The sequence below is a fragment of the Oncorhynchus clarkii genome, chromosome 18, assembly GCF_045791955.1.
Source record: "Oncorhynchus clarkii lewisi isolate Uvic-CL-2024 chromosome 18, UVic_Ocla_1.0, whole genome shotgun sequence".
Taxonomy (NCBI): domain Eukaryota; kingdom Metazoa; phylum Chordata; class Actinopteri; order Salmoniformes; family Salmonidae; genus Oncorhynchus; species Oncorhynchus clarkii.
The window spans coordinates 15,337,265-15,349,948 of record NC_092164.1 but is presented as its reverse complement, the minus strand read 5'-3'; the positions used below and the strand labels follow the sequence as shown (position 1 = coordinate 15,349,948).

Sequence of the window (12,684 nt, the reverse complement as noted above, 5' to 3'; positions counted from 1 at the left end):
ATCTACCAGTCAAGCTCTGACCTGGACAAGAAATATGATGAGGAAGTAGAAATTGGCAATTCTTCTAAACTGCTCAAACAAATTCTTCGGAACAAAATTCCAGAAGGTGTACTGTGGAAAGGGAAGCAACAGCAAATGGTTATAACATGGTTGTAATGTGGTTATAACGTGGTTGTAATGTGGTTGTAACATGGTTATAACGTGGTTGTAATGTGGTTGTAGCATGGTTATAACGTGGTTGTAACATGGTTATAACGTGGTTGTAACATGGTTGTAATGTGGTTGTAACGTGGTTATAACGTGTTGTAATGTGGTTATAACGTGGTTGTAATGTGGTTGTAACATGGTTATAACGTGGTTGTAACGTGGTTATAACGTGGTTGTAATGTGGTTGTAATGTGGTTGTAACGTGGTTATATTGTGGTTGTAGCATGGTTATAACGTGGTTGTAATGTGGTTGTAACATGGCTATAACGTGGTTGTAATGTGGTTGTAACATGGTTATAACGTGGTTGTAACATGGTTGTAATGTGGTTGTAACGTGGTTATAACGTGGTTGTAGCGTGGTTATAACGTGGTTGTAGCATGGTTATAACGTGGTTGTAATGTGGTTGTAACATGTTATAACGTGGTTATAACATGGTTGTAACGTGGTTATAACGTGGTTGTAATGTGGTTGGAGCATGGTTGTGGTTCTCACCTTGGAGGAGATGATGCGGTTGTCGGGGTACCTCTGGGGAATGTAGGCCTCTGCTCCCGGTGGGGGCTCCTTGTTTCCGATGTACACCGTCCTGGTGTCCACCCAGTTCTCCTCTCCAGCACACTGCACAGAGGTCAAGACATCAAAGGTCAATGCCAGGTCAGCACACAGGTCAGGTCAGATCATGACAGGACAAATCAGGGCAGGTCAGGACAGGACAGGAGAAGACACAGGGGCAACAAATGTAGCCTCATTGACTGGCTGGTTGTCAGGCAGTTGTTTCCTGCTCCAGCCAACATGTCTTTGTCTCACCAAACTTGGTTAGTGTTGTTGAATGCAGAGACAGTCTGGCAGACACAATAGCATTACAGTCGCAAACAGTATAAATGACTGTGTTGAGTGTAATAAAGTGGCGACCTAACAAACACAACACAACAGACCTCCAGTAGCAGTGAGTAAGGGCTCTGAGTCATGTAACCGGGTGGGGAATGATAAATGAGTGTTGGCTACAAGCCTTTCACCTTACAATAACTCTCCCATTCAACACTAACTATGACACACGCCTATATACAAACACACACCAACACACACCACAACACCATAGGAAGGTCAACGCACTGATTTCACACCTGTCTGGAATAGTCAAATAGAATAGAATCAAATATTTTTTTAAAGAGGGAAATCAAATATAATATCATTTTAAAGTAATTTCCTTACTCGCTGAGCCTTAAGTTACTAAATGGGTTGCGTCCAGCAGAGTGCTACATGTTTTCCCATGTCTGTTTATCACCAGTGAGCCGGCTCAAGAATCTGGACAAGCCCAGACAGAGAGACACTGAGGGGATTTGATTATTCCCCCGGAATAATCCCCCAAGTGAACTGGGTTAGCATTGACTGCATTCCATTTAGAACCGGGCTACCACCCGGGTGTGAGCCGGGCGCCCAGTTCTGGGCATTCTAACGCTAACTTTCTAGCCTGTATGTTTATTGCCAATCAGAGCGTTTATATAATGCTTTCCTTAGAATACCTCCTTTGTCTGAATATAGTGTATATCCTGTTCCATGGATATTGGTAATGTCCTTTGTTTGGTTAGCATGTTATACTTTGTATGTCTCCTTAGTTATGCCACTTTGTCTTGTAACTATGCCCCCTTTGTATTCCCTCCAGACCAAAACCTTACCTACCGGCCTTTCAAGCCATTCCATATCCCCCCCCCCCCATGCTCCTGCGTCCGTTTGCGGTGCCTTTTTAAATTAGTTAATAAATATCCTGAACTGGAAACCTTCAACCATCCTTCCTGCATTCTTACAAATACACCATAGTGGCAATATCACTCCTCAACCTAGCCTAAGATACAGCCGACCTAGCCTAAGATACAGTCGACCTAGCCTAAGACACAGTCGACCTAGCCTAAGATACAGCTGACCTACCCTAAGATACAGCCGACCTAGCCTAAGATACAGCCGACCTAGCCTAAGATACAGCCGACCTAGCCTAAGATACAGCCGACCTAGCCTAAGATACAGCCGACCTAGCCTAAGACACAGCTGACCTAGCCTAAGATACAGCCGACCTAGCCTAAGATACAGTCGACCTAGCCTAGCCTATGATACAGCCGACCTAGCCTAAGATACAGTCGACCTAGCCTAAGATACAGTCGACCTTGCCTAAGATACAGTCGACCTTGCCTAAGGTACAGTCGACCTTGCCTAAGGTACAGTCGACCTTGCCTAAGGTACAGCCGACCTAGCCTAAGATACAGCCGACCTAGCCTAAGATACAGCCGACCTAGCCTAAGATACAGCCGACCTAGCCTAAGGTACAGCCGACCTAGCCTAAGATACAGTCGACCTAGCCTAAGGTACAGCCGACCTAGCCTAAGGTACAGCCGACCTAGCATAAGGTACAGCCGACCTAGCCTAAGATACAGTCGACCTAGCCTAAGATACAGCCGGCCTAGCCTAAGATACAGTCGACCTAGCCTAAGATACAGTTGACCTTGTCTAAGATACAGTCGACCTTGCCTAAGATACAGCCGACCTTGCCTAAGATACAGCCGACCTAGCCTAAGGTACAGCCGACCTAGCCTAAGTTACAGCCGACCTAGCCTAAGGTACAGCCGACCTAGCCTAAGGTACAGCCGACCTAGCCTAAGATACAGCCGGCCTAGCCTAAGATACAGCCGGCCTAGCCTAAGGTACAGTTCCACTAGCCTAAGATACATTTCCACCTAGCCTAAGATACAGTTCCACTAGCCTAAGATACAGTCTGACCTAGCCTAAGATACAGTTTCACTAGCCTAAGATACAGTTCCACTAGCCTAAGATACAGTTCCACTAGCCTAAGATACAGCTCCACTAGCCTAAGATACAGTTCCACTAGCCTAAGATACAGTTCCACTAGCCTAAGATACAGTCCGACCTGGTTCTTTCTCTAGACACACTCACTGGAGCCAGGCAGAGGCTGCAGGGAATGATCGTATCAACACCTGAACGGTTGCTACTCTGCATACCTAATCAATCAAACCTCAGCTATTAAAAAGGTCAGAGTGGCCAGTGTGGTTTTTCAGTATGACCTGTAAGACAAGCAAATATGTTCAGCCATCCAGGCTCTGGTAAGCTGTGGTTCATAAGAGGCCAGTGTGAGGTGATGAGTGTGAATGCCCCATACCGCACCACGGGTCCACCCATCCATCCCATTTGACAGGGATTACATTGAGCCAGCATGTGTAGCATTAGCATCTTTAGCTAGCGGTTATGTAAGTGGGGCGAGTACAGGCTAACATCCCTTTAGATATTATTTTTACCCACAGAGGGCACTGTGGTATATCGGCCAAGCAGATTAAACATCCGTTAGCTCTTGTTAATTAATTAGTCCTTTGTAGTTCCGTTGGCAGAGCATCGCGTTTCTAACACCAGGATAGTGGGTTTGATTCCCGGGACCACAAATACATAGAAATGTCTGCACGCATGACTGGAAGTCACTTTGCATAAAAGTGTCTGCTAAAAGGCACAGGGACAATCGGGCTTACCGTTTCACCATACAGTAGTTGCATCACAATGTACTGTAACAAAACGGAACCTTTTTTTTTACTAATCTTGTCCTGGGCAGTGTATCTCTCTTATAAAACGTTCAGCCCTAGTGCCCTACATGATTTCATTCATGGAACAGAGGAATGCAGCCTAAAGACTGAACAAAGAACCTGTGTGTGTGTGTCCACTAAGCCTCTCTAAGCAGACCTCCCACTCTGCTCTCCACCATAGTACTACTATACTACAGCTGTCAACAATACTCTCTTATTGGCTTATAGCCTCTGCGTCAGTTTGTTGCTGTTGACCTCCCCTTGCCCAGACAAACAGACATCACACACACACATCTCCTGATGCAGTATAAAAAGAGGTGACGGTAATCCCTGTCCAGGGAATAGGATTGTTTTCCCTAGCAACGTGCCCTAGTTTCCAGCCATGTCTTGTGGGGTTAATTCACTGAGCACTCCTAGCCTCCTAGACTACTCTGGTCACCCCCACTAGTGTTCAGCTATTTTGAGCTCACCTGTCCTATACACACCTCAGACAGGACAGGAGGAGACTCCACCTCTGGATCATTGAGCCTGTGGGGGTTTGAATTGGTGCATCTCAGTAGTCTATAGTGGCACCCTCTTCTAGTCTCTTTACCCTTTGACTGGTGATTCTGGGGGTAGATCCCAATATTCTATAGTGGCTAAATCTTCTAGTATCCTCATGATGCTGGTTCACCAATCAAAGGGTTAAGAGTGGAGAATACCACTACAGACTACTGAGATGCAGCCGTATCTGGCCTGCTTTGGTGATCTGAGCAGCAGAAGAGATGAGAGAAGACCTAGCATGAGGAAGAGAGAGAAGAGAGGAGCAGCCTTCTGTTGTGTGTATCCGCAGCAGACTGGGTACAGCTGGGATCTCCTCTCCCCAGATAAGAGCTGGTCCACTCTCTCTCACGGTCAGCCCACACTCTTGCTTTCTCTTTCCTTTTCACAATCCTAACATTTATCTTGCTCACTCAGCTCACTCTCAGACATACACCACTCCCTATCTCAGATGAGTCACGAGAGAAAGAGCAAGTGTGAGAGCGAGAGAGAGCGAGAGGAGGCAACTTCTACCATGAACTCTGTATTGTCCTCTGCCTGACAGAGGAAAGGGAGTCACCCTCAGAGAAACAACGGGTACAGACCGCAGCCGTTGAGACATCCACACAACTAGAACCAAATGAACCTATTAACTTTATGGATGATAAAGATGTATTCTACATTCTATTCTAAAAAACAACCCTCTTCCAAACCAGATTTTTTTTCCCCAGGCTTTAAAATATATCCTCTAAGAAATAGCGCATTAAAGACACAAACTCATGTTCCTGTTAGAACATGAGGTGGGGCAACGTTAATGAGGGTACAAGCCCACGCATAAATACTGCACATCCTCCCTGTCTGACGAGAACCAGTAAACACTGACGTAACATGACAGGATAGGTGAAAATAAGAGTTCCTCTACATTGTTTTCACCCATCCAGTAAGGTGTTGGATCTGTGATTAGACTACTAAGTGGTGGAGAAGGGAAGAGTGCCTTTAGTATTGGTACAGGACCACTATCTCTTGTACATGGCATATCATCATGGCATGTCTGCTGATAGTACACAGTCTGTTGTCGTGCTCTCATGGAGGAGAGAAGAGGAGAGCACATATAGATAGACGGGATAGCTTGAGTCTGGAGATGCTGACAACACTCTCGTCTCACCCACTCCTCTCCTCTCTGTCTGTCTCCTGCCCTCTTCTCCCACACATCTCTCTCTATCTACCTCCTGCCCTCTTCTGGCCCACTCCTCTCTATCTACCTCCTGCCCTCTTCTGGCCCACTCCTCTCTATCTACCTCCTGCCCTCTTCTGGCCCACTCCTCTCTATCTACCTCCTGCCCTCATCTGGCCCACTCCTCTCTATCTACCTCCTGCCCTCTTCTGGCCCACTCCTCTCTATCTACCTCCTGGCCTCTTCTGGCCCACTCCTCTCTGTCTACCTCCTGACCTCTTCTGGCCCACTCCTCTCTGTCTACCTCCTGACCTCTTCTCCCACACATCTCTCTCTCACCCCATCTGCTTCCTCCCAGCTGGCACTTTTGGTTCCTTGGAAGTTGTGGGAACAAAGCCATGAGTTTCCTGACGGTTAAAACTGTTTTTTGTTTTTACCGTTCTGAGAACGAAAGTTAAAATTTTGCCTCGTCTGGGAACATACATTTTTAGGTTGCAGGGAGGTTCTGAGAACGTTTATCTATGGTTCCCTGAAAGTTTTCCTGGGAGGTTTTATTAACGATCTGAGAACGGAAATTCTGGGTTATTTGAAGGCAATTAAATAACGTTGTAAGAACATGTTTCAATAAGACTTTTAATAATACTGCTAGCTTAGTTTAATGGTTTTGAACTCCCAGCATAGATATAAAACACATGCAAATGAATGTGCTTAGGCATTGATCACGCAAACACATTCATTTTTATTGTGGCATGGCGTTAGTGAGATTCAAACCTATGATCTTCTGTTCTCTATCCTTTGAATTAGTCCACTGCACCACCAGGATGCAGCTAGCATGACGTGTGTCTTTTTTAATCATACAAAACTGTTCATTTTAGACTATTCAAACCCTATTTCAAAGGAAACACGCACTCATTAAAATCACTTAAGATAGAGGACCGATTCAAATAGTTTTGTTGACACTGAGAACGGAATGTAAATGTTTTTAAATAACATTCCTACAACGTTCTTTGAACGTTACTAATGTTTTCTTTATTTTTATGGAATCGTTTCCTAATATTCTGAGAACATGACTTTTAATATAACCATGAGGAAACCTGGAGAAAACATTGTGTTGAGGTACTGAAATTCCCATAGAGGAACGTTACTTCTTAATATTCTCGGAACCATTTGAGAACATTACTTTTAATAGAATCACGAGGAAACATTATGGGAATGTTTAATGCAAAATAACCATAGGACAACCCACGCTCTCACCAAGCTCTAAGAATCGTATGGTTCACAGAACGTTATGTGCTAGCTGGGCTTCCTCCATTCTAAAGAAGACAACACTGTTGCTACTGTACAGTACAGTACAATAGTTGGGGGTGTAGGATAATTGGGGGTCCAAGACAGTTGGGGGTCTAAGACAGTGGGTGGTTTTGCTTACTGAAACATCAAGTGGGAGAGGAATACAGATTCAGTAACCATTGATACTTGTAATTCCATACATGGTCATCCCGGACCAGGGGTCATTCTGGTTAGCAGAGTAAGTGGTATAATGCTATGCAAATGGAATGCTGAAAGAGGTCAGCCTGACTGCAGTCAGAGAAATCAAATCAATGACTGTTGTGGGCTTCCTAACCAACTATACTCTAGTCCAATGTTCCCATCTCCAGTACCCCCAACAGTACATATTTATATTGGAGCCCCAGACACACAGACCTTATTCAGCTTATCAACTAATCATCAGGCCCTCAATGAGATGAATCAGGTCTGCTCGTCTGTGGCTACAACAAAAATGTATGTTGTTGGGGGTACTGGAGGACTGGACTAGAGGAACGCTGGTGAGAATGTCCACAACAATCACTGATTAGATCTCTGACTGCAGGGTCAGCCTGACCTCTTTCAGCATTCCATTTGGAACTTAAGCACTGCATGCCATTATACCACTGGCCTAGTATAGTCTCTTCACTGGGTTTTAATCAAGCCCTCTCCTCGTGTTCTAACACACTCCTCTGTTCTCTCACACTAGGCCCCGTGGCCCGCTACTGACCTCTTCTAATCACTCCATTTGCCTGTTCATGGTCGGCTCAGTTAAACATATGGCCCTGTTCGTCAGTGACCGATATTCTAAATCATGCTGGTAAATATTCAAATCAAATTTGGCACGGTCAAATCCATTTGTAATATCAAGACTTGAATGGAGTTAGATGGTGTGATTTCTCATTCACCTGAGGCCTGAAGCATTTAGGTATTTACTGTAGATTTGGATGTATGAAAAACATGTGTGTGTGTCTATTCACAGTCCAGCTGTTCTATAAGGTGTACAGTGTGGTCATGTAGTCATGGCTCTATGTAGTACTGTGAGCCTCCCATAGTCTGTTCTGGACTTGGGGACTGTGAAGAGACCTCTGGTGACATGTCTTGTGGGGTATGCATGGGTGTCTGAGCTGTGAGCTAGTAGTTTAAACAGACAAGCTCAGTGCATTCAGCTTGTCAACACCTCTTACAAAAACAAGTAGTGATGAAGTCAATCTCCTCCACTTTCAGCCGGGAGAGATTGACTTGCATATGATTAATGCTAGCTCTCTGTCTACATCTAGGGCCAGCCGCCCTGCCCTGTTCTGGGCCAATTGTAATTTTCCTAAGTCCTTATTTGTGTCACCTGACCTAACAACTGGACAGTAGTCCAGGGATGACAGAACTAGGGCCTGCAGGACCTGTCTTGCTGATAGTGTTGTTAAGAAGGCAGAGTAAGGCTTTATTATGCACTTTATCATACTGTAGATGACAGTTCAATCGTCCTCCCAGGAACTCAGTGTTCTGTAATGTCGCCTCCCCAGGTAATGCATCTCTAACCTTATTTGAGTCTCTGTTCCAGCCCAGCAACTCTCTCTCTCCCGCCACAGACAACCGTTTATATAGTGCTAAGCCGACAACATTCTTTTACTGATTACATTTAAGCTTTTAGAGTTTTAAGACATTTTGCATTAAGACCGGTCTGCGTCTAATAAAATCAAAGTCCCACGATTAAGGCCGACTTCTGATCCAGTCGGAGGTAATACTAGACTTCTTCTATTCTAGAGGTTTTAATAGTTAGTGCTGGGTCAGGTTTCAGGACGGGAGCGTATTTATAGTTAAAGGGAAAAACATGGGGAGACAAAAATCAATGGAGAACCTTTTGCTATTAGACATAAAGTGGCTGCCTTTTCTCTGTCGTCGTCACTTAGTGGACGCATTGACTTTCTCCCTGCTTCTCACTGGCCGCCCCTTTAAAAGATCAGTCACCGCTTCCTTTTGATAACCAAGGACTTCCTGTCACTGTTCAGTAGCAGGAGGATACATTTAGCCTCATTCCCTAATGGTGAGTACGCTATTCCCAGAAGCCTTTTGTGAATTCATTGGCAGTGATTGTTTTTTACATGGTTTATCTGAAGTAGTTTCCTGTGACCTTCCAAGTCAACCAGAATCACATTTCTAACCAGTTTCCAGTCCACAATCTCATTCCAAAAGTAATCAGTCAAACACAATTAAGGTTACCCCAACCCACCAATTTGTGAACCACTGTTCTATGGGATATATAGTACCAGTCAAAAGTTTTGGACACATTCATTCAAGGATTTTTCTTCATTTTTAAAATTTTCTACATTATAGAATAATAGTGAAGACGTCAAAACACATATGAAATAACACATACGGAATCTTGTAGTAAGCAAAACAAAGTGTTAAAAATATCAAAATAATTTTACATGTAGTAACCGAAAATGTGTACAAAATAAAATTAAAATATGTAAAAATAAAAATATATTTTATAATTTGAGATTCTTCAAATAGCCACCCTTTGCTTTGATGACAGCTTTGCACACTCTTGGCATTCTCTCAACCAGCTTCATTAGGTAGTCACGAGGAATGCATTTCAATTAACAGGTGTGCCTCGTTAAAAGTTCATTTGTGGAGTTTCTTTCCTTCTTAATGTGTTTGAGCCAATCAGTTGTGTTGTGACAAGGTAGGGTTGGTATACAGAAAATAGCCCTATTTGGTAAAAGACCAAGTCCATATTATGGCAAGAACAGCTCAAATAAGCAAAGAGAAACGACAGTCCATCATTACTTTAAGACATGAAGGTCAGTCAATACGGAAAATTTCAAGAACTTTGAAAGTTACTTCAAGTGCAGTCGCAAAAACCATCAAGCGCTATGATGAAACTGTCTCTCATGAGGACTGCCACAGGAATGGAAGACCCAGAGTTACCTCTGCTGCAGAGGATAAGTTCATTAGAGATACCAGCCTCAGAAATTGCAGCCCAAATATATGCTTCACAGATGTCAAGTAACAGACACATCTCAACATCAACTGTTTAGAGAAGACTGCATGAATCAGGCTTTCATGGTCGAATTGCTGCAAAGAAACCACTATTGAAGAAGACCAATAATAAGAAGAGACTTGCTTGGGCCAAGAAATACATGCAATGAACATTAGACCGGTGGAAATCTGTCCTTTGGTCTGATGAGTCCAAATTTGAGATTTTTGGTTCCAACCCGCAGTGTCTTTGTGAGACGCAGAGTAGGTGATCTCCACATGTTTGGTTCTCACCATGAAGCATGGAGGAGGTGGTGTGATGGTGTGGGGGTGCTTTGCTGGTGACACTGTTGGTGATTTATTTACAATTCAAGGCACACTTAACCAGCATGGCTACCACAGCATTCTGCAGTGATATGCCATCCCATCTGGTTTGCACTTAGTCCCACTATCATTTGTTTTCCAACAGGACAATGACCCAAAACACCTCCAGGCTGTATAAGAGCTATTTGACCAAGAAGGAGAGTGATGGAGTGCTGCATCAGATGACCTGGCCTCCGCAATCACCTGACCTCAACCCAATTGAGATGGTTTGGGATGAGTTGGACCGTAGAGTAAAGGAAAAGCAGCCAACAAGTGCTCAATATATGTGGGAACTCCTTTAAGACTGCTGGAAAAGCATTCCAGGTGAAGCTGGTTGAGAGAATGCCAAGTGTGTGCAAAACTGACATCAATGCAAAGGGTGACTACTTTGAAGAATCTAAAATATATTTTGATTTGTTTAACACTTTTTTGATGTCTTCCCTATTATTCTACAATATAGAAAATAGTACAAATAAAGAGAAACCCTTGAATGAGTGTGTCCAACCTTTTGACTGGTACTGTAAGTGTAGGAATGTGTTTAGTGAATTACAGTTACTATACTAGACAGTGACAGTAACAGTTACGCTGGTGGAAACAGTGCTGTAATTGTCTTAAACAGGAAGTGCAGGACAACCCATCCCCCACTGCTGGGACAATTCCTGGAATATTTTTATTTTTTTTGAATTTTACCCCTTTTTCTCCCCAATTTCGTAGTATCCAATTGTTGTAGTAGCTACTATCGTGTCTCATCGCTACAACTCCCGTACGGGCTCGGGAGAGACGAAGGTTGAAAGTCATGCGTCCTCCGATACACAACCAACCAAGCCGCTGCTTCTTTAACACAGCGCACATCCAACCCGGAAGCCAGCCGCACCAATGCGCCGGAGGAAACACCGTGCACCTGGCTAGCGTACACTGCGACCAGCCCGCCACAGGAGTCGCTGGTGCGCGATGAGACAAGGACACCCCTACCGACCAAGCCCTCCCTAACCCGGGCGACGCTAGGCCAATTGTGCGTCGCCCCACGGACCTCCCGGTCGCGGCCGGTTACGACAGAGCCTGGGCGCGAACCCAGGACTCTGATGGCACAGCTGGCGCTGCAGTACAGCGCCCTTAACCACTGCGCCACCCGGGAGGCCCAATTCCTGGATTCTAATGCACAGGCACTTAGATGTTGTAATGCCTCCTCAGTAGAGAGCGAGCAAAATAAAGAAGGGAGACGCCGTGTTAATATTTGATGGGAAGCATCAATGAAGATACAGGCTGACTATCGACAGCAACATTAAGGGGGAGAGTGGGGAGAGGAGGGAGTGAGGGGGAAATAGGGGTTTAACGGGGGAGATTACATTTCAGCCTCTCTCCCTCTTGGACATGACTGCCTGCTGGTCCATTTGCAGTCACACAGAGAGACCAGGGACCAATCCAACAACACTCACTGGGCAATGAACAGCACAGCAACACTATGTTGTGGTTAGACGGGTTTCAGATAAAAACAGGCTGTTAAAGTGTGTTACCCCCACTACACAAGGTTGTGTGAAAGCGTGTGAAAGATAACAGTGTGTTGTACAATACACCCACACTTCCGGCCATATAGCCATAGCAGAAATGCTAGCTCGAGAACTGATAAAAACAGATACAAGTGGTGATCTATTTATGTCACCATCACAGAGGGTGAAACACTAGGTAGCTAGGAACAATGGAACAGAGAATAGAGATGGTCATTTAATGTAAGTTCTGAGGTAGAGCGATAAGGAGAATCTCTACTGTCCAGTCCCCAGCTCTTCAATAGCTGACCGTCTCGCAGGCTTGAAATATCAGGGAGGAATACAGGCAGACACAAGAGCTGGGTAAATAGCATTGTCACATTGGCAACAAGTCAAACGATATGCCGACACACAACACACGGTGTGACTGCATGAATGAGTGTGTGCATACGTATGCGTATTTGTGTGTCTGTGCCCGTGTGTGTGTGTGTGTGTGTGTCCGTGTGTGTCCGTGTGCGCGTGTGTGTCCGTGTGCGTATGTGTGTGTGTGCCCGTATGTATGTGTGTGTCCGTATGTGTGTGTGTGTGTGTGTGTGTGTGTGTGTGTGTGCCCGTGTGCGTATGTGTGTGCGATTCTGGTCTCCCTGTTGCTCCAGAGATTAGGAGAGGAATGTGTTGGCAGGCAAGGGAAGCCAAGAAGAAAAGGATTTTCACCACAGACTGCTTCCAAGGTACCTGTGTTCCTCTGTTGTCTCCGCTCTCTCTTTTCTCTCTGTCCGAGCCATTTAGAACTTACTGTAAATCACCAGATCTCCAGGGAGTCCTGCTCAAGATGACTAGAATCTTGACAACCCCTGAGAAAGCCGTAACCTTTCTGTTTTTCAGTCCAAGCTTTGGAAAAGTTCTATGGTTCCAAAACAATCAAATTGTAGAGGGACCACTTAGAATGTTATTGTTATGGAACGTTCCGAGTCAAAATGGAGGATAGTTAGCTGAACTCTGTAGCTCTGCAGATGGGCCTTACTGTACTCGGTCTGTGGGTTGATTACACCCCACAGATTACACCCCTGCTGTGGCCTCCAT

At 44.8% G+C, this 12,684-nt stretch overlaps 1 protein-coding gene across 7 annotated transcripts in view; it reads right to left on the bottom strand.

Annotated features, from left to right (window-relative positions):
• Positions 1-12,684, bottom strand: part of LOC139373071 (phospholipid-transporting ATPase IH-like) — a 63,457-nt gene that overhangs the window by 30,417 nt on the left and 20,356 nt on the right. For all 7 annotated transcript variants that reach the window (XM_071113135.1, XM_071113138.1, XM_071113140.1 and 4 more), the window contains exons 2-3: positions 701-823; positions 22-111 (exon numbers count right to left, since the gene is read on the bottom strand). In XM_071113135.1, coding sequence (XP_070969236.1) covers positions 22-111; positions 701-823 — 213 coding nt within the window. The remainder of the gene's footprint in view (positions 1-21; positions 112-700; positions 824-12,684) is intronic.